This window comes from Morchella sextelata, assembly GCF_020137385.1.
Source record: "Morchella sextelata strain SCLS chromosome Unknown scls_11, whole genome shotgun sequence".
Taxonomy (NCBI): Eukaryota; Fungi; Ascomycota; class Pezizomycetes; order Pezizales; family Morchellaceae; genus Morchella; species Morchella sextelata.
Window position 1 is genome coordinate 1,735,356 of NW_025408626.1, and position 19,703 is coordinate 1,755,058.

General features: G+C 47.2%; 6 protein-coding genes across 6 annotated transcripts; 2 read left to right on the top strand and 4 right to left on the bottom strand.

The window, feature by feature from the left end:
- Positions 1 to 262: 262 nt before the first annotated feature.
- Positions 263 to 824, top strand: H6S33_001882 (uncharacterized protein; the record flags this gene model as incomplete). Its single annotated transcript, XM_044833259.1, has 2 exons — positions 263 to 643; positions 702 to 824. The coding sequence occupies 2 exons, from the start codon at positions 263 to 265 to the stop codon at positions 822 to 824; spliced, it is 504 nt and encodes a 167-aa protein (XP_044693943.1).
- Positions 825 to 1,798: 974 nt separating this feature from the next.
- Positions 1,799 to 2,215, bottom strand: H6S33_001883 (uncharacterized protein; the record flags this gene model as incomplete). The annotated part of the gene is made up of 2 exons (XM_044833260.1): positions 1,799 to 1,946; positions 2,016 to 2,215. 2 exons carry the CDS (start codon positions 2,213 to 2,215, stop codon positions 1,799 to 1,801), a joined length of 348 nt encoding a protein of 115 aa, XP_044693944.1.
- Positions 2,216 to 3,768: 1,553 nt separating this feature from the next.
- H6S33_001884 (uncharacterized protein) lies at positions 3,769 to 6,409 on the bottom strand (the record flags this gene model as incomplete). Its single annotated transcript, XM_044833261.1, has 6 exons — positions 3,769 to 3,783; positions 3,849 to 4,153; positions 4,234 to 4,658; positions 4,718 to 5,282; positions 5,346 to 5,842; positions 5,904 to 6,409. 6 exons carry the CDS (start codon positions 6,407 to 6,409, stop codon positions 3,769 to 3,771), a joined length of 2,313 nt encoding a protein of 770 aa, XP_044693945.1.
- A 610-nt stretch (positions 6,410 to 7,019) lies between these two features.
- H6S33_001885 (uncharacterized protein) lies at positions 7,020 to 7,565 on the bottom strand (the record flags this gene model as incomplete). Its single annotated transcript, XM_044833262.1, has 1 exon — positions 7,020 to 7,565. The coding sequence occupies one exon, from the start codon at positions 7,563 to 7,565 to the stop codon at positions 7,020 to 7,022; it is 546 nt and encodes a 181-aa protein (XP_044693946.1).
- Positions 7,566 to 8,462: 897 nt separating this feature from the next.
- Positions 8,463 to 10,576, bottom strand: H6S33_001886 (uncharacterized protein; the record flags this gene model as incomplete). The annotated part of the gene is made up of 2 exons (XM_044833263.1): positions 8,463 to 9,751; positions 9,817 to 10,576. 2 exons carry the CDS (start codon positions 10,574 to 10,576, stop codon positions 8,463 to 8,465), a joined length of 2,049 nt encoding a protein of 682 aa, XP_044693947.1.
- A 7,422-nt stretch (positions 10,577 to 17,998) lies between these two features.
- H6S33_001887 (uncharacterized protein) lies at positions 17,999 to 18,988 on the top strand (the record flags this gene model as incomplete). The annotated part of the gene is made up of 3 exons (XM_044833264.1): positions 17,999 to 18,533; positions 18,639 to 18,708; positions 18,817 to 18,988. The coding sequence occupies 3 exons, from the start codon at positions 17,999 to 18,001 to the stop codon at positions 18,986 to 18,988; spliced, it is 777 nt and encodes a 258-aa protein (XP_044693948.1).
- Between the last annotated feature and the right edge of the window lie 715 nt (positions 18,989 to 19,703).

The window sequence follows — 19,703 nt, forward strand, 5'->3', positions numbered from 1 at the left end:
TCAATCCGACAGGGAACTTACTATATACATACATATAACTGCAGCTGGCTGGGATAAGAGAGGTGAGGCGCCCTATCGATTCGGTACACGTGCGGATGGTAGCTAATGATGCGTTGGTCTTAGATATTAGTACTACTACTACTGCTACTTCTGCTGTTTTACTACTGTTCAACTCAGACACTTCTACTACTACGCTACTAGTATTCTACACACTACCAAACACTCATTACTCTAATACCCAAACACCACAACCATAATCAAAATGCTCACAAACATCTTCTCCCTCTTCTCCCACTCCTCCTCTCAGCAGGGCTACACCAAACACGCCCCCACCCCCCGCTACCGCCCCTCCCCCGCCGAAGACCACTTCGCCCTTCTCGCATCCCTCCAGATTGCAGTCCTCGCCCCACCTCCCGCCTCTACCACCCCCTCCACTGCACCCTCAATGCTCCACGGCCACAACCCCGCCAACCTCCGAAAGCAGGGCCGTCTCGCACTTACCTTCGCGCTCAAGAACCACACCGCCGGTGCGGGGCCGGAGAAGATCCGCGTTGCGAATGCACTGGAGGAGGCGATCGATGCGGCGTGGGCGGGCGTTGAGGATTATCGCGGGAGGGTGTACGCTGTCGGTGGATGGTTGGCTGTAAGTTTCTTTTCTCCCCGAGTTTGTGCTGAGTATGTACTGATTTCTTGGCGACCAGGAAAATGAAGGGATCATTGATAGAGTCCTGAGCGGCGAGGTGACGGTGGAGGATATTGCGGCGGGGAAGCTGCCGGTGCCTGCGGCAGCGGGTGGTGAGAAGGTGGTTGCGGCGTATTGTTAGGTTTGCACTTGCGTTTGCGTTTGCGTTTGCGTTTGGGTCTGGGTTTGTTTGTGGGGGTTTTTGGGTGGTGTTTTTATTCGTTTTTACTTTTTTTGGGGGGGTGTTTCTTCTTTTCAATTTCTTGATGGGCGGTACAGAGCGACATCTCTGCGCTCTTTCTTTCTTTCTTTTTTATTTTACCCATAGACTTTTTCTTTTCTTCCAGTGGCCCCGGTGGGGTGCGCTGCGGCCATTCTTTAGATTATGTGTATTTCTTAGACTTAGATTACTCGGGGTGCGTCATGGGGGAGTGGTGGGGTGGGGGATAAGGAGCTGGGCCGGCTCTGAGTGGTTGTCACCAATCGATTCCTTACTCTCACACTTGATTTACAAATGATCGCTTGTTTGGTTTATTTGACTTATAACAATTAGCAGCATTGGTGAAAGTAAATTTATTTGAGCACTTTTTCTCGGTACCCGATCTTTCAAGACGCCTAGACTTCAGAGCTGGAGTCTTGGTGGTCGTGCGAAATATACTCATAAGCTGTGGCACTAGCATTGTGGGTTAGGGTTTTGCGAGTTATACAGTCGGCGGTTGTTTATTAGCTGTTGGATTGATTGGTTGGTCAAGGCCGCGCTTGGCTTGGTGGTTGATCTTGTGCTAAGACGGAAGTCCGAGATTTCAATTGTTTGAGATTGTCTACATGTATGCACCGAAGGGGAGGGCTCTGGGCTTCCGGGTTGAATGATAGCTCAGCAGCGAAGTATGCAGTCACCAATCACAACCACGCCCAAAGTTCAAGATGATTTATGGATATGTATATGGAGCGCAATTCATATGTATATTGCAATTTCTAACGAAAAGTAAAAAGGAGAAAGAAATAAAACTACATGTACCCATACCATCCACCGACTCCAACCCAAGCAAGCCCCAAAAGATAAAGAAAAAGAAGAAGAAAAAACCGACCCTCCCCAGCTATCGCCGTGCTATTCCTCTAGCCCCTTCCAGCACCAGCCTTCTTCTTCTCCTCCTCATCCTCCGAGTCGCTGTCATCGTCATCGTCGTCATCGTCGCCATCATCTTCCGGCACGTCCACGGACCCACGGTCACCGGTCTCGTCGGGGAAGTCTGGGTCTTCGTCTCTAGATGTTGCAGCTTGGTTAGTTCTCTGTGCATGGTGTCAAGGCATAAGGTACAAGGGGGGAGCATACTTCACTGCAGCGGCGGTAGAGGTAGTGGCAGCGGATGAAGAGGTAGATGTGGGTGTGACGTCGCGGCGGTCAATGGGATCGATCGTGTTGTGGGCTTCGGGGACGTCGATGTTGTTGCGGCGGCGGTTATCGGATGGGTGGGCGAGGGTCGTCGCGGCGAGGAGGGCCGAGAAGAGGATAGTGATGGTTGAGTAGCGCATTGTGGGGGTGTGTTTGTGTTTGTTTTTGTGTTTTAAATGAGTGTCTGGTTTGGAAGGAGTGTGGGTTTCGAGGTCAACTCGAGGTAGTGGATGTGAATGAGTGGATTGTAGATGCTGCAGAGGAGGAGGGGAGTACCTGCGAGTATATATAGAGGATGAGCTGGGTCGGGGAGTGGGTTTAGTATGTGGGGAGTACTTGCGGTCGTCCGGTGTACTGACGCCGGTGTATGGACTGGGCGTGGGGAGTTACAGCTACAAGTAGGTACATGAGGCAATTACTCAGCCATGGTGTGGACATATCGGTGAAGTGTAAGATAGATGGGATTCATGGAATCTCCATGAGTATTCTGCTGACTGTTCGAGAGTGTAGGCGAAAGCTACATATTCACAATATGGCGAAGTAAGTAATCAGATCGGTGTTGAATAGTGAGTGCACTTTGACAGTAGAGTTCTGCGAGAATTACACCACAGCCACTCAGGCTGGTGCCTGGGCCATGGATCAATCCGTAAGGCGAGAAAGCGGTCTAGATACGTACACTACCTACATAAATTCGAATAATCTGCGTTCTAACGCTATACCTGCATACGAAACTGAATAGTAATACCACTTGAGAATATTTCAGGGTTAGGGTTTACAGCACGTCTTAAGGGTTCGCCTTCATACTACATGTACAGAGTAGCTACAAGAGTCTACATACCTACCATTTCAAATCGACAGTATTTGCTCTACTCTACCATCCCTTCTACATCTTATTTCCAATAAGCTACACCGAGACGTGGGGTCCTTCCCATGCGCCGTTTGAATCCTTCCTGTTTGAGCCGCAGCACGTGACGTGTTACTATTTTTGTAGCTGAAAAAATGCGGTGGAGGTTTGTGATATCGATCGAAGCTTCCATGCGTCGTCGGCGACGACGGACAGGGTGGCACCTTATTCTACGCCGCCGCCGGTAAGGAATAAGATGTAGCACAATCCTCCATGTCCTGTACATACTCGGAGAGCCTCATGTCCATACTAGTTCTTCCAAAAGTCAAATAATTAAAAGCATGGCGAGACCTATTCGCGCATTTCTCCTACTGTAGTACATACTTAGTCTAGTTGGGCACGTTTGTCGGTTAAGTTGGTATCCGTGTCTTTCTCTAAAACGATCAGTTTTCTTCCATACTTTCGAATGTTTTCAAAATTCGGCTATAGCATATCCCAAAATAATGATTTCTCAAGCCACGAAGGCCTCGCGCTGCATGTTAGTGACACCAAGTGAAATCATATCGGTCGACCAGCTATAGAAACATTTCACGAAACCGCAAACTTGAGCCGCTTAGTTATGGTACTCCTTACAAAATAATAGCTCTTGTCAAAGAGCAAAAATAGTACACCTATGTTTATGTAAAAGTGATTAATGTACTAGTCCGTTTAAGTCATTGTTGGCGGTCAAATATACTGCGGAAGGATTATGTACTCACTTTACAAGCTGCTTGAATGATAAGCTAATACCTCTTCCACGTTAATAGTACCTTTCTTCTGTTTCAATTATTCTTCACCTTTTGAGATGTTCTAGGAAAACTCGTGCTATGTTCAATCAGTTTGTGATAGTTCGATTGATCGAAGCGGATCTCAAGGCAAGCTCTAAATACCTCTATTTCCGCCGCATAAATCTTCCGCACCTGCTTACGATCAATGAGTAGCCCGTGATGCATGTTTTTGTTCTCGTCCTTTACTTTCTGTGACTGGGAAACCTTCGGAAGTTCATCCTTCACCAAAATTACCCCCCCGATTAATTCGAAATCCATAACTCCGTGGGACCTGGCATCGACATTTAACTGATTAAGTACCAGCGTGTTCACCGGCCGAGAAAGCAGAATTTCATCTGTCTGCATTCCAGGGGTCTGATTTGGTAGATGATAATCACAGAAGCTTCTGAAATGAGTCTCATTGACCGCTAATAATTGTTTGAGAAATTAGTTAGCGAGATACGAAGCGTACCTTAGGCTTTGGGTTAATAGAGAGAACGTGACATACCGATTACACCAAGTGGTTTTGTTTTTCTACCAGAATAGATGATACAACAATCTTGAACTAAACGACATTTCCTGTACGCAGCCTCCAAGGATTCAATGGGAACATAATCCCCAATATATCTCCTTTCCAAAGAGTTCACATTACCGATTATTGTTGGGCCTGGGCATCTTTTGTGCGGATCCCATTCAGCTACAATGCCGGTTTTTACCCAACCCTCATCCAGGAAGGCGGCGACAGAAGCTTCAGGATTTTTAAAGTAACCCATATGTGGTACAGAAGGTCCACGAATGAAAATCTCACCGCATGGTGGACTTGAATGAGCAAAGTAGCCGGGTGCTACAGATACAAGTTTTATCTGCAGCGATGGTAGAATCATGCCAGTGTTCTTGTTATTGTACCGGGATGGTGGCATAAATGTGATCATGCTGGATTGATAAGGTTAATATTGTATAGAGGTGAGGAAGCGGAGATTGAAGAAACTAACGTGCTCATTGCCATAAATGAGAATACTTCTACCATCCTGCCACTTGAAGACAGGACTGCCCCGAGGAATTCTCTCTTCTCCCGAGCATGCATTGAACAGCTGATACCAAGCCATTTCATGCGGGTACCAAAAAGCTTCTCGCGGATAGGTTTGAGATAAATGCTTCTTTCTAACGCGCAGATTGTCATTTTAGATAAAACCCCTATGGGGTCTGTAATATGCTCGGCCTTCTGCTCAGCTGATTTCCAGAAACGCTCTTGCCAATCACTGCTATATCCTTTGATCTTTTCTAGGACATGGCCATGTATCGTATCCCACCAGGCAGGAACCCCGAAGAGAATAGAGGGCTCAAATGATTCAATATCGCCACTACATCCCATTGCAAGATCGCTGTACGGGGGAGGTAGGAGATAGAGAATGCCATTAGTTCCGAACCCAATTGTCACGCCAAGTAGTAAAAAAGCGTTAACAAGGTTATATTCAAGCATAAATGCTAGTGGAAGATATGAAAGATAGGTATCCGATCTATTTGTCGAGGTTTTGAGTATTTGATGAATGTTTGCGACTATTTGAGTGAGTCTCAATTAACTGAACGGAGTGAATAACTCTCAAGGGAAGCTTGACTTACTACTGGCAACCATGTTTCCTACAGTGACCAGAACACCTAGGGGATTCTGCTTTCCATTTGATAGAGGGTACACAGTTCCCCATATTCTCTCTTCATCTGATTGCTTTTGTGCCTCATACTCAGACTCCCTTGATTTGCTGTTGGTCGTGGATTCTGATTTACCTAGTAGTATATCATTACCCAGGTCATGTAACTGCTCTAGGCTTATTATCTCAAAGTGTACTCCGAAGGTGGTTTTCAGGCCTGCAATGCAAGCCTCCGTGTTATTGATGTCTTCTACGGAGGTAGTGACTTGGTCGTAGATGACTGTGGACACATTCGGACACTCAAACAATATCTCTGATAGAACGCCCAGAAGGTCGCTATCCACGAACACCACTCTTCCGTGTGTTTGAAGCAAGATCTCAACGATAATCCATTTGTCAGAATTTGGATATAGTGTCACTAAGGGAATATTAGACATTGACGCCGCATGACTGAGCATAAACCAATTTGCGCTGCTCAGGAGAGTTAGACAAAAGATCGACGGTGGACATGCGTAGACAAGTTGGGACAGACCTATTTCTGCCAAACATATGCAATCTGCCTTTCACAACCTGCTTCAAACCGGCCGATAAAGTTGAAACTATCTTGCCGACCTGATTGTATGTTAAGTATTCCCATTCCCCCACAGTTACAAGCCCCCTTGTCTGGGCGCTGTCCTCAATCGGAGGCCCACCTGCATCTTTTCCTCTTACTCGTGACTGTGCCCCGCCAGTCGCCCGGCTGGCAACGTTTCTGGAAGCAAAACAACGCTCATCTCCATATTTAGAGACTGCAAACGAAAGTATCGCAGAAAGAGTACCGAGCTCCGGTTTAGATAGTGGTGTCTCTAAGTAATGCAGGTCTTGTGAAGGGCTGATGTTGAATGGAGGGGTTTCTGTCGGAGGGGAAGGTGTTTTCTGCGAGGACTCTTGTGAGGATAGCTCTGAAGGCGGGCCTGTGAGGCAGCGGGACTCAGGGCCAGAAGGCATACGACTGAGGAAATTTAGGTTGTCCATTGAGAACCTCTGTATGAAGGCCATCTTCGAATACGTGGCGGGAGAGATAAAAGAGGGGCGATGTCTAAATGAGCAAGGAGGTGGTGCGATGAACGGCCTTAGGGTAGGGTGAAAGGACGTTCAGATGTGATGACGTATGATGGATCTTGAGGTTTACCGGGGAAAAAAAGCCAAAGTGGAAAAAACAGAAAGGGGGCTGTTGGCGAGTGATATTTCGTGTCTACTATTCAACCTGAGTTTAAACGCACAATCATCACCTCGCTTGGGGAGGATTCTATTCACGGCAATCACATACGTGCTCGCAAGTTTCTATATAAACCGAATTCTATTGCGTCTAACATGCATATATAGGAAAGAACCAAATCTATGGATGCGCGTGCTCTTAAATTGATATACTCCTCTCATGATGGTACGTAAAACTCAAACATTTGGATAAAGACTCTTTTCAATTGAATAAATCATTTTCTACTAGTACTTAATCGCTATCCCCCCCTTAATGTCTGCTACCATTGGAAGTATCCACCTGCAAAAGCATCTGGATACTTTATCCGTCAAAATTAACGTTCCATCACCATTTCGATACCGTCTCCAGCTACTGCAAAGATACAGTCACAGAAGTGTGACTTCTAGCTTCTTAGGTCTTCATTTTACGCAGCCTAATTAGCTCACGTATCTCTTCGCCTGAGAGGGCAACAACTGTACCCTGATCTTTTACTTCCCAGCGACCTGCCAGACGGCGCACGCTAATACGGTACTTTCTTTTCAGATAATTGATTTTGAAGGAGATTAGAACAGTCTCATCGACATCTGACATCCACTTCAAAAGCGGGATCCACTCAGAAATGCCAAAAGCCACGCCTCCAAGAACCACAGTCCCTTCATTACTAAGTGGACCCTTGTTCAAAACGCCGAAGTGTTCGACCTTTGCTCTGCATAGATGGCAATCGATATGGACTGGTGGGTACTCGCCGTGCAACTTACCCTCAAACTTTGCCTTGAAAATACCCTTCAAACAGCGTATGCACGCTGCATGAGGGCACAACTTAAACCTCACGGCCACCTGATGGCGGCCCAGGCAAGCAGCACACTGAAGATTCGAAGGGATGTCTATATCACTGGTGTCGGAGTCTGTTTCGAAAGCGGACTGGGCCAATAACCGTCTATCATCATTTCCACTCATCTTCTTTGGTGTGGTGTTTAAGGATTATTCGAGGATTGAGGAGTCTGTACTGTGGTGGTTTGTTTGCTCGATTCTTCGACTGGATTGAGATACGGTTCTAGTAGCTGGCGGACAAAGATCTCTTATACCATGATTTTTTGATTCAACCCTTTGAAATTCAACTTTTGAAATGAGTTTTCTGCGAAGAGCTGCGTAAAAAACAGAATTTTGCTAGTCTTGAAAGCGAATAGTAAGCACGAAACCTACATTCTAGATCTCTTCCCAACTTGATATCATGCATGCTTCATGCGCCCAGGTTACTACAAGCAGCTTGAAGAAGATGCTGATAAAAAGAAATTTAAAGCCTGTCAGCTTGGAATATCTTTTGGAATTTTCCCGCTCCCCATGTCGTAAGATCACTCTCATGTTTGTCTAGGATTGCTAAATAAACTATTTGATAGTATAGTAGTACCGAGTCACTATATTCAGTTTATGGTGGTTGACCCCGATGGATAGTAAGAGACAAAAAATGTTTCTTGGTCATAACATATCGGGAAAGGGTACTGTTGATACCATTTTCATCCCCACGCAAACAGACATAACATGCATATCTCCTAACCCCCCCCGGGGGGCCAACCCATACCCTTTCCATGAACAGAATGAAATAAATACAACGTACGCCTTAATCCTACTAGAGCCCCAGCCACCGACGTGGAAAATAAAGAAAGAAAAATCGCTCAATCCCGAGATAAACCGAGTTAAATACAAAGGAATAAAATTTACAAAATCAGGAACATTTCCATAATTCAATAGCATAAGCTCGTGATCGATTAAATTGCTGATCGAAAAAAAAAGAAGAAACAGAGAAAAAATGATGCTGTTCTCTTACGTCATCACCTAGTACCTGCGTTTATGCATCTACCTCCCATGCTTGTTCTCCCATCGATCTAACCTCCTGTTGACTGCTCCCATTAGAACCTTTAGTATCCACTCTCCGTCAACACCACCTCCCTCTCTACCATCCCCTTCGTTTTGACCGTCCGGATAAGGCGTATAATCAACCATATCTCTGATGCCATATATTTCTGCTAATGCATCGTCTAGATCCTCTAGCGCCTCACGAGCACCCTCCTCGTCACCAATCTGGAAGAATTGAATCCCAACCTGGTGCAAAGGTGCGTTAAGCATATCGAGTCTCCTAGCGGCATCCACGATTACACTCTCTGGATCATCCGTTGGCTCGCCATCGGTCAAAATGATGATATTGAGTGGCTTGGGATACTGAGCAGTATTGAACCCCGGAGAAAGGGGCGTCATGGGTGGTGATCCAGGAGCACTTGTCCGGACAGCAGCGTATGAATCCAGATAATCCCTTAGTATGCGGTCCAGGCACGCCGCGATAGGAGTGATTCCGCCAGGTTGGACACGATCGAATAGTCGGTGCACCTCCGCGGCGGATTTGACATTCCGTGCATCGTGCTTTGTTGAGTTAAGGAAGTGTATATCAATACCATCAGTATCATACTTTGTGGCAATGGTCGCGATGGTTTCGAGGGCGATCCGAGTATCAGGCCAGCGGGTGAAGGCCTCCATGGAGGCAGAATCATCAATGATGAAGACAGTATCGAAAGATCGCAGAAAGTCGTATTGATTTTCACGCACACTATTTCTACCAAGACCCCTTCGAGATAAAGTACCACTTGTTGCGGAGTGCCGCTTAATTTTCACATGGATCTCGCCGTGTCCACTTCCATGTCCGCTGCCGTGCCCGCGTTGATGCTGGGATCCATTCCCATTCGCATTTATATTCACGTTCCCGCTACTGCTGAAACTCTTTCCCGAATCTTGTCGCTGGGGTTGTTCGATAGTCCCATGATCACTGCTCCCAATCTCAATAGGTTCCGGTTCAGAGCTGAGCTCAAAGGTTCCGGGGCGGGGATCGAAATTGGTACGGTAACGGTGGAGCAGACTGTTTTGGTCCGGCTTACCAATACCGATTTTTGATACCGCATAGTCGATATAATCTTGGCCGCTCATTTCACCACCAGAAGTTGGCGGGGTTTGTGGATATGGCGGGGGTATCGAGCCAGTGCGCGAGAAGCCTGGGGGCGCGGGGGTTGAAAAGCTAGGATGTGTGTTTGAACGCCGGGCTTGCTCAAACGGAGAGGGCGTTGGTGGTGTAGCAGTGATCATTGGCGTACTTGGAGCTTCAGAGGTTCAGTAAATGAATTCCAGGCGCGGATCCTACGGGCGAGGGGATTTAAAAACTTACTGCTACCACTTCTATTCCGATTCCCACCAATGATGATTCCCATTGAAGAACCGGAAGATGGTGGGGAATTCGATAATGTCTTTGACATATCTATGATTTGCAAAGGATCGGGCAACGGGAATTGTTGGGATGTTTGAAATGGCTCGGGCATCTGAAGTGGTTCCGACATTTGGCCCTGCATCGGCACTGCTATTGGCGTGGAAGGCGCCGCCGCTCTAAGCTCTGCTGGAGCTGCTTCGGACCTTTCCGATCGATGTTTCCTCGACTTTGACGAATGTTTCCGTCCCGGGCTGTCGGACCGCGACGAGTTAGAGTGTGAATTCGAATGTCGCGATGAATTTTCCCTGGCCGGAGCTGTTGATGAAAGCTCCGATCGCGATTTATGTCTCCTGCTTTCCTTTTCACCACCAGCTCTAGAAGTACTCTCGGTCCTCGATCTGTGTTTCCGCGACGACGAGGACGACGACTCTTTATCCGATCGCGACTTGTGCCTTCTAACTTCCACCCCGAGATCAGGTTTAGATGTGTGACTTCTCCCAAGCCTGGATGAAGTAGATTTCTCGCTCAAAGGTGGTGGTGGTGCGGGGAGCCGGGGATCTGCAGTTATCGAAACGGGTCTGTTTCCACCAGTTGGCGAAACTGAATAATCCTTCTTGCGACGATGGAGGTGAGGATGATGACGGTGCGGGCTCTGTCTTCGATCTTCCTCCGTATCATCACTGCTACCACCTACGAAGGAGAGGCGCCGAAAGGCACTCATAAGATATTGGGAAGACAGCTTGAATGGTGTGTGGTCTAAGTCCTGGTATGTATAATTTTCCGTTCCTGCGTTCAGGATAGCTGCGAATTTGTGATTAGGATTGGTCTTAAGAGGCGCAGCACTGTTTTATGTGGGTTTCCTGTACTATGTATAAGCCTCGGTATCTCTTGAATGGAGATCTGGTGGCGGGTAAGTGTTTGATAAATATTTTGTATAACTGTACACAGTAACAACGAGGCGGGGAAGGGGGAGGGGGGGTGGAGGGGGAGGGTTGTGGGAGTATTTATCACCTATCCAGCCAGGACTTATTTACCAGCAACAACCAAAACAACAACATGCTGTTGTTGCTGCCGCCGCTGCACCACATCGCCAGGTGCTTTTCCCTCTTCCTAATTCCTCTGGGCGAGTTAGGTATGTGGGTGTGGGTTGTTCTCGTCATATTTGTTTCTGGGAGCTGCAGCTAATTGTCTGACTTTACCAGTTTTGGGGTGAAAATAATAATAACAGCTCGGATATTATTGCATGGACCGGGGTGGTGGGTGATGCCGGGCAAAATATTTGGGCTTGCGTGTGATTATGCGATTGAGGTTAGGGTTGGTTCTGGAGTTACTATTGAACTTATTGGGGTTAAGCAGCCGGGAATTGGGGCTTACAATTGGACAGGGACCGCCGCGGGGCCCCCTACTCTATCTATCCTCAAACGCCGCAGCGAGGCTGATTTTGTTCTGTCAGACATACCGAGACTATTGGGCGAGAAATCCCTCCGGACATGCACCCCCCAGTCCTTGGAATGCATGCAGATACCAATAGGGTCCTGGATGTCGAGGAGACCTTGAGAGTGGTGAGTGACGGACCTCAATTCTTCCAGAAGCTGACATGGAACTTTAAACACGAGTGACGAGTGCAGTTTGATAAAATAAGGCAGCAGCTGTCATTCTCATTGTCATTGCATTTATCATCCAGCGATGCATCTAGACATTGAAAAGTCAAGAGGATTAAGACGGAGAGATATTTCGAACGCGTATCTATGTATTTCCATCCTTCTACCCTACCATGTCCGGGCTTGGTATCATTGCCTGCGACTGGTGTGCAGGCCATTCAAACCTAAACGCTTTCCCTCTACACATCTTTGCTCTTTCCTTAATTCTTTGCCAGCGCAAACCTGGTTTTCATCGATTCGTCTCATGATCATGTGATACACACAAAAAAAGTTTAAAGCTTGAGAGAAATAGCCTGACGTCTCTCTCTCCTCAGCTCAACTATGTATGTGCTCTTAGACATAGAAAATGGTTGCTCCCAAACGCGGTGGATCAGACTAAGCTGAGCTGACGAATACCTGGCCGCGAGAGGTGCTAACAGTTGAAGAAATAGCAGCACTTTGGCTCCTATCTGGCAGTACCGAAAAACGTCCGTCCGGTATATAATCTCATCTCGAACGGCCCGTACGGATGTGATCTTGTGTGCATTGAACTCAGATGGCTCATCAGGTACTAAAGTAACTAGCTAGCTGCGGGGATGCACTCAGGAACAAGATGTCCTCAATTTACGTCACAAACTCTTCAAACTTTCTCTGCCATGCCGGCACACACATTTTCCTATATCGGCCGGTCGGCATAAAGCGGCCATGTGACGCCTCAATCTATCCGGAGTTCGGAACCACCACTACCACCACCTGCATCGGATTCTTCGGAGCGGAACTCGGCTACTTGCCAAGATGTGAATTTATGTGGAATGACGGGTGCCAATCGTATTCAAGGATTGGCTGACTCATTGGCTACATGTCATGGATTTAGCGCTATTAACTTGGCTTTGGGTATGTGCCAATGAGATGTAGGCATGGAGTTTCTACTGATTGAGGCTGTAGAACCCTTTGACTTTGGCTTCGCCTCAACCGGCCATTACTGGCTGGGCGTGAACTGGCTTCCATCTTGAAACCGGTGTGGCAATCCAAAGTGGTTGTGGGTTAGGTTTGCTTCAAGGCTGACCAAAAGAAGAAACGTTCCATGCTTCTGATGATCGATTAATTAGAGTTCTCACGCCCCTCATGATCGGCAGTATGGTTTCCCGGGACTGTGCCTACGTACCTACATAATGTCCTGCATACCTGGTATCAAGGCCAGCGTGTCACCGGATACGAACCAGAGGGCATACGTCGGTGCTGCAATGCGGTGGTTTATTTCTAACGCCTTGATTCTGGGGGAGTTTGGAAAGCTTATCTGAAATATGTGTTCATCCTAGCTGTCTGCATCTTGCAAGTAAGGTTGACTCTGATCTGAGCCCGGTAGTACTTACGTCTCTCCAGGTCAGCCTCAGTTATTGCACTTATAGGTGTGGGCGAGTCGATGAAGAAATGGAGGGTGAATAGAACCTAATTCACCCCATCTGGAGTCATAGCCTCTAGAACGGGTTGCGTTATGCATCAAGAAAGCTATTTCCATGTTGCAAAACGGAAAGGCTCCAGAACCCAAGTGTGACACGGCTGTTATCATATTCTCCCGTACGAGACAGATGCTGCTACCCGCCGAAGAGAAACCGCAGGGCGAAAGGGACAACACCCGTTTCAGGAAGCTGTATAATATACCTAACTCTGGTTGCGGACTGGTTCGCATCGTCAAGGAAGCCTCAGCTGAGGAACCGCTGGCCAGGTTCTTCCCAGATTTCGCCCTTTGATTAAAACCCCAAGCAAGGCTGCAGGCACATTTCCCAAGCCCGTGTAACCAGCCTTAAGCTTGAGAGTGTTGCACAAAGAGATCTGTGAAACGGGAGCAAGCTGATGGGGCTTATTTTCATAGATGACAGCATTGCATTCCGATGGTAGTAGGTATAACCTTATATCCCGAGAGGGGATATCATTTGAGAATTTGTGCTCCCACTCTCGGAGTAACACAACGACACTTTAATATCAGGAAAGAAGTAATGGAATGATAGATGGGTGGGGATTTTCTTAGATTGGGAGTAGGGAGAAGATGAATGTTCATTCCAGTCCCGATATTATGGATTATGGGCGGGACCCTGCATGCACTATACTACTATTAACGAGAGCTTTATTACCTCTGCAGTAGATATTATAAAATGTCTTGGACCCCCACTACTCCCATGTATGTCTATCATACAGTAATTCGGGATGGCTGCTTGCATTCATGTAATACCTCTTTAGAGAGTCTCGATAGCATCAATATATATTTTCTTCTACTGCAGGTAGCAGTCCACTTGACCGTTTGGGATATGTACAGAGAGAGTGTTCATGTCGTCATACAACTGAGCCCGCGTAAGATAATCTGGTCTAGATGAGGATGGCTAACATCTATGTTTATCATTGCTATACCATCCCTTGCAGCATATCATAGTTTTTTGACCGACTTAAGTCAGCGAGATTTGAATATCATCGTATCATACACAAACACATTGCCTGACCAAGGCCCAGTATATTGACACCTGAAACTAAACTAAACCGCGAATTGCATTTTCAAATAAATACATGTAGTCTTCGGCGGGATTCTATAAAACGGGCATCAAAAGCAGTCCAGAACAACCCTAACCCTGACTGTGAAAATAACAGTTATTCTGTCCATATTCATCTCTTAGGAGAAGCAGGGAGTAGGGTACATCAAGAATTCCATCTGCTGGATAGGAAATCTACATGTACAAAAGATCTATCTACAGTAAAAGAACCCATTAATCACTCCAACCATATGTAGCTTTACCAGGCCCTTTCCCCTAAAAATGGAAACGGGAAAACCGGCGATATTCCAGCAAGCAGTACCAAGGAGTTGAGCAGAGGTAGGCACATGTAGGTAATACCTGAAATTTATAGAAAAATTTCAAACAGGATCTAGCAAGTGTAGTTTTGGCCGCTATCAATTAACGTCACAGACTCCAAGGTTAATTAGACTACCGGCGCGCGTGCGGTGTTTACAAGCTTTCTGTAATTAGTCCTTGTGGGTTTATGTCAGGGCTTACGATAATTCGCCGCTGAAGAATGTAGAGATAGATGGGTGTAAGATTTGAGAAACTGTGGTGCGCCCACGTTGTTCACTCTTGACGCTTTTTACATACAAAAACAGCCAATTTCAATCTCTTAGAATTTCATGACCATGATAGATATCGATAATCTGTCAAGATAACCTCTTATTTATCATTGTTTCTAGCCTTTGTCTCGACAGACTTTTGATATCTTTTGTGGTGGTGAAGTTATAAGCGATTGAAATTCCATTGTCTTTAAGACCGGGGGCACCATACCTGAAAATATACGCATTGAGTAGGATATTATACATTGTAATTGTTAAGTCAAGACCACCCCGGGCCGCGCGGGGCTGAAGAAAGTAGTATAGTTTCAAGAATTCTGTATCATATCATGCAATACTAACAGTACTAGTCTTATCCATGAGCCCGCGTCGAGAAGAGATTATCCACAATGATCAGCTTCTATCATATCATCCCACTACAGTGACTGCCACACTCTCTTATTTATCATCAGAACTGACATACATCTGATATGGGCTGCGTTATGTATCAATACGATTACATACAAGCATCCTGAACAACTGCACACTGCTGAGGGTAGCTGATTGAGACTGCTTGAACCGACTCGGTCTCGCCAGCCATATTAGGTTCTCCAATTAAAACTCAAAACAGTCTACAAAAGGAATACCTGCGATCGCGAACACCTGGGCCGTATGTACAAGTATTTACGTATTATTTAGTTTGATTAGGACTCACAAGTCCTGTTGGCTCGAGCTTTCCAGGTTTTATTTCTCTAAATACTATCGTCAACCTTTCATTTACCTTGGGATCATGTGTTGGAGGTGCCGAAAATATATTTGACCGCCTAACCCCGCAGGATTGATATAAAGCCTTTAATATTTGGCGTCCGTTCAGAATAAGGAGTTTATAAAATCTTGGAGTTTCGAACCCTAACCCTAACAACATGGTCTAACTGACTTTAAGAGCTAATATCTGAAAGACTCGATTTTCCATAATTGTACAAGTCAAATTGAGCTTCTCATCCTCCTCTTCTCGAGCCGGCCGGCTTGCCGCGATCGACCATAAGAGGACTCAGACTCAGGCTCCGAAAACCTGCGAGTTTTGAAGCCTTTGGCCATGGGTGAAATTTAGAGATAGTAATTCTGAGGAACCTGTTATACATAAGTACATAGTTCGATCGGCCTTGGATTAAATGAAATACAGAATCTGATCAATGCCATCCTAATACCAATGTGTTTCTAAAGCTTTCTTTGAACGCGTATAGAAGCTATTGTGCATCATCAACGGGGGAATTAATCGCAATGTGAGATCACTGCGGTGTCAAGGGCACTTGCGGGAGATCGAAAGGTAAAGATATAGAAAAGCTATAGATCGTTACCATATCTGTAAGAGTGTAGGCTTGCAAAGATGGCAGTGTATTACAGTACAGGGTACCAGTCACTTGGGCCGTATTCATGAACTCGAGTCAGTTAATTCAACAAAGTACTGCGATCCGGGGGGATATCGCGGCTGGTACAATTAGATTGCAAGGTGAGATATAGTCAAGGAGAGTGGGCAGTCATTTAGGACGAGAAATAACTATCTCCCTTTCTGCTCCTGCCAATGATCGATTATCCTTTGGCTAGTATCAAATACTTTGGCTGATTCCTTCGGCCATCTTGGAGGCTAAGGGAGTACTTCGATTTCGCATGAGATTTGAGCTCATGCTGTTGCTATCCTACCGATGGTAGAAAGGTGAGTCCTGACCACCGTTGGTTGTCAAAAAAGACGGCGCAAGCTATCATTGAAGCAAAACAGCGTCTGGCCCTCACATCTCCTTAGAAATGTAACAAACAAAACTAGGACCTTTGTAAAACTCCCAACGACTATAGATTAGAAAGATGAGTTGCAAACCTCTCGGGTTCTCGTTGAATTAAATGTCTTCCTACTGTTATCCCGTTAACGGTTGTGCACCGACCTTGGGGTTTCTTGTCAAAAAGGTGGTGGAGTAGGGCTTTAACTTGACCAAAAGATCTTTGGTCTCCAAGACTGAATGAAACATATTTCCAATTTTATGGGACTCTAGGGTGTCCTTGAATAAGAAGGATATAAGTTGGGTATACTCTGAAAAGACAAACACTCAAAAGATGTCCATTGGCGTTCCCAAACCAAGACGACGAACCTTGGTATAATGTTTCCAGGAAGTCAGGCGAAATAACACGAGGAAATCCCATTTTCTACGCTTATTTTCGATATCTTGCAAGTACCCATCACGAGGAGATAGTTTTCGCCGTTTTGTGATATTCGGGTATCACTGTGCCATATAGAACATAATATACTAAAATCCGCCTCGATTTATCAATCCAGGTGTTCTCGATGTACTCTAATGAGCTTTGCGATTGAATCCGGGAGTAATAGCAAATGTACAAAGGAGCCTTAATTCGCTCCAGCCCCCGGGCTCACACGGCTGGTACGAGCGAACTGCAACGGAAAGAAATCGATTGATAATAGCTAGATCCATGAAACGTAGAGCGAGAAAGAGAGGGGGCCCTCTTACTGGGACTCCACCCCCCACCCCCCGGGCGGGGCGCCTGCCAATGATCGATTTCCCTTGATTTATGTACGCCAACCATTTGGACTCAATACTTCCTAATATACCTCACTCGACAGTCAAGGACAGCCCTTCCCGCCTTGCCATTTCATTGACCGCCATATCAGCACTTCCGAGCGCCCATATAAGCATCCGAACACCCCCAAAACTAGCCCCACAGTGCTACTAGCTCACGAGCTCAACTAGTGCATACCTGGCCGTTCGGAAGTCAATGTCAATATGGCTGTGGGTATTAGAGCATATAGGCCAAGCCGGTACAGGCAAGGAGTACGGGGCGCTTTGTAGGGCTGTAGCCGACATCTGCTGCTCCGCTGTGTATTCGGGTCCTGGGTAGTAGAGTAATAGGTGACATCCCGTGGACCGATACACTCCTGAAAATTTCAAGTTTGAATATTAATTGTAGGTCCAGCGTCAGGCGCTTTATACAAAGGAGATCCAAGGTATATAATGTCAAAGAGAAAGAGGGCAAGAGCTTGTAAAATGATATCCATATATATCCTGAGTGGCCAGTAGTGAAGTGCCAATTGTTTCGAGTGTTTGTAGAGCTGTTTCAAGCAATTCAAGTCTGAAAGGTAGACAATTCCAGAGTCCACGAATCTGAACTTGCGGACACCAAAATACCAACGGTATGCCATCCGGTAATAGTCGCACTTGTTCGATACATACCTCAGAGATCACGCCTCGCCATTGAGACATACCCGGATGTTTGAAACAATATTGCTTTCCCTCCAAGCCTATGTACACCAGACACGTCAGTAGTTGACCCTAACCCACACAGCTCAAAACCCCCCCGCCCCCCCCTGACCGCCCGCTAAATCCCCACCACCTCAAAACCTCCCAGTACCACAATGGACACCCCCCCAATGGACACCCCCGCGATGGCCGCCGCCCCCAGCTTCCTCTCCCTCATCGACGGCGTGACGGTCGGGTCCTTCCTGCTCGTCGCCGCGCTGCTGTTCCTCGCCTACGCGCTCTCCGTGTTCCTGCTCCCGCCGCGCACCAGCACCAAGCTGCGCGTCATCTTCATCTGGCACCTCTTCGACGGCCTCATCCACTTTGTCTTTGAGGGCAGCTTCCTGTACTACTCGTTCACGGCGCGGGCGGCCACGGGGCTGACGGGGCCGAGCTCGCACGTGCTCTGGGGCGACAGCGCGGTCGCGTACGGCGCGCGCCACTCGCAGGCGCCGCTGGCGAAGCTGTGGCAGGAGTACGCAAAGGCGGACTTCCGGTGGGGCGACAGCGACATCTGCGTGGTGGCGCTGGAGCTGCTGACGGTGTTTGTGGGCGGCCCGCTGGCGCTGTGGATCTGCGACATGGTGCGGCGGGAGGACCAGAGGATGTGGTTCTGGGTGACGGTGCTGGCGACGGGCGAGCTGTATGGCGGTGAGTGTGCGGGGTGTGCGGGTGCGGGTGTGCGGGTGCCGGGTGTGCGGGTGCCCGGTGTGCGGGTGTGCGGGTGCTGACTGAATGCGGTGTGTGTGCGTGCAGGATTCATGACCTTTGTGCCCGAGTGGCTGACGGGAAGCCACAACCTGGAGACGAGCAACTTTATGTACAAGTGCGTGTGCTTCTGTCTTTCCTTCTGTTCTGCCTGTCCCCCTCTCTCACTTCCTCTCCCCCCCTCCATAACCCCACCGCTAACTCCCCCCCTCCCCCTCCCCCCCAGATGGGTGCACCTCTTCTTCTTCAACACAATCTGGGTGTGGATCCCGCTGTGGCTGCTGTACGAGGCCTACAACACGTTCCTGCCCGCGCTGCAGCTGCAGGCCATGGTCAGCAGCGAGGAGGACGAGGACGACGACAGCGAGGGCGAGGGCGAGGGCAAGAAGGCGAGGTAGCGGGCGGGTGTGTGCGGGTGTGTGTTAGTACCGCCCGGGTGTGTGTGTGCGAGTGCGGGCGGGTGTCTGTTTGGTGCTTGTGTGCGGGAAGGGAAGGGAAGGGAAGGTCTCGAGGCCTTCTTTCGCCTGGTTTTCTTCGTTTCGAGTTCCACCGTTCCCATCTCTTGATCTAATAACTTTGCGATGAATCGAACGGTACGTTTCCCGTGGTGATTGGCTCAAGTGAAGTATATATGGTAGCACTTGCTGGAACAGGGTTCCCGACTGTAAAAAGCCGACTAATCAGGTCTATTCCTTTTGTCATTTCTGGGAAGTTCTTTATTTCTTTATTCAATTCGGGGATTCGTTATCCCATTCGGGAATTTCATTGTCTTTCTTTATTTCTCTTCTCTATTTTTCTTTATTTTATTTTCATTCCGCTTTCCGGAACTCTCTCTAGTGGTCTATGAAGAAGATCGAAGCTGCCACAGAGTGCAGTAAATAATTTCCTTTGTTTTTCATCATTATGAAAAGAGAGCCATAGAAGGAATAACACAAAAATCATCCGAAAATAAAAAGAAAGTCGTCTTGACATCTCCTCATCTGCACCCTATTTGACAGTACTCACTCGTGGCGCAGTTGGTTTTTACATATATCCTATCATACTTACGTCTCCACTATCAAACGGTATCGGTATATATATGCCCTGGGGTGGAGCCCAACCCTAACAATATTG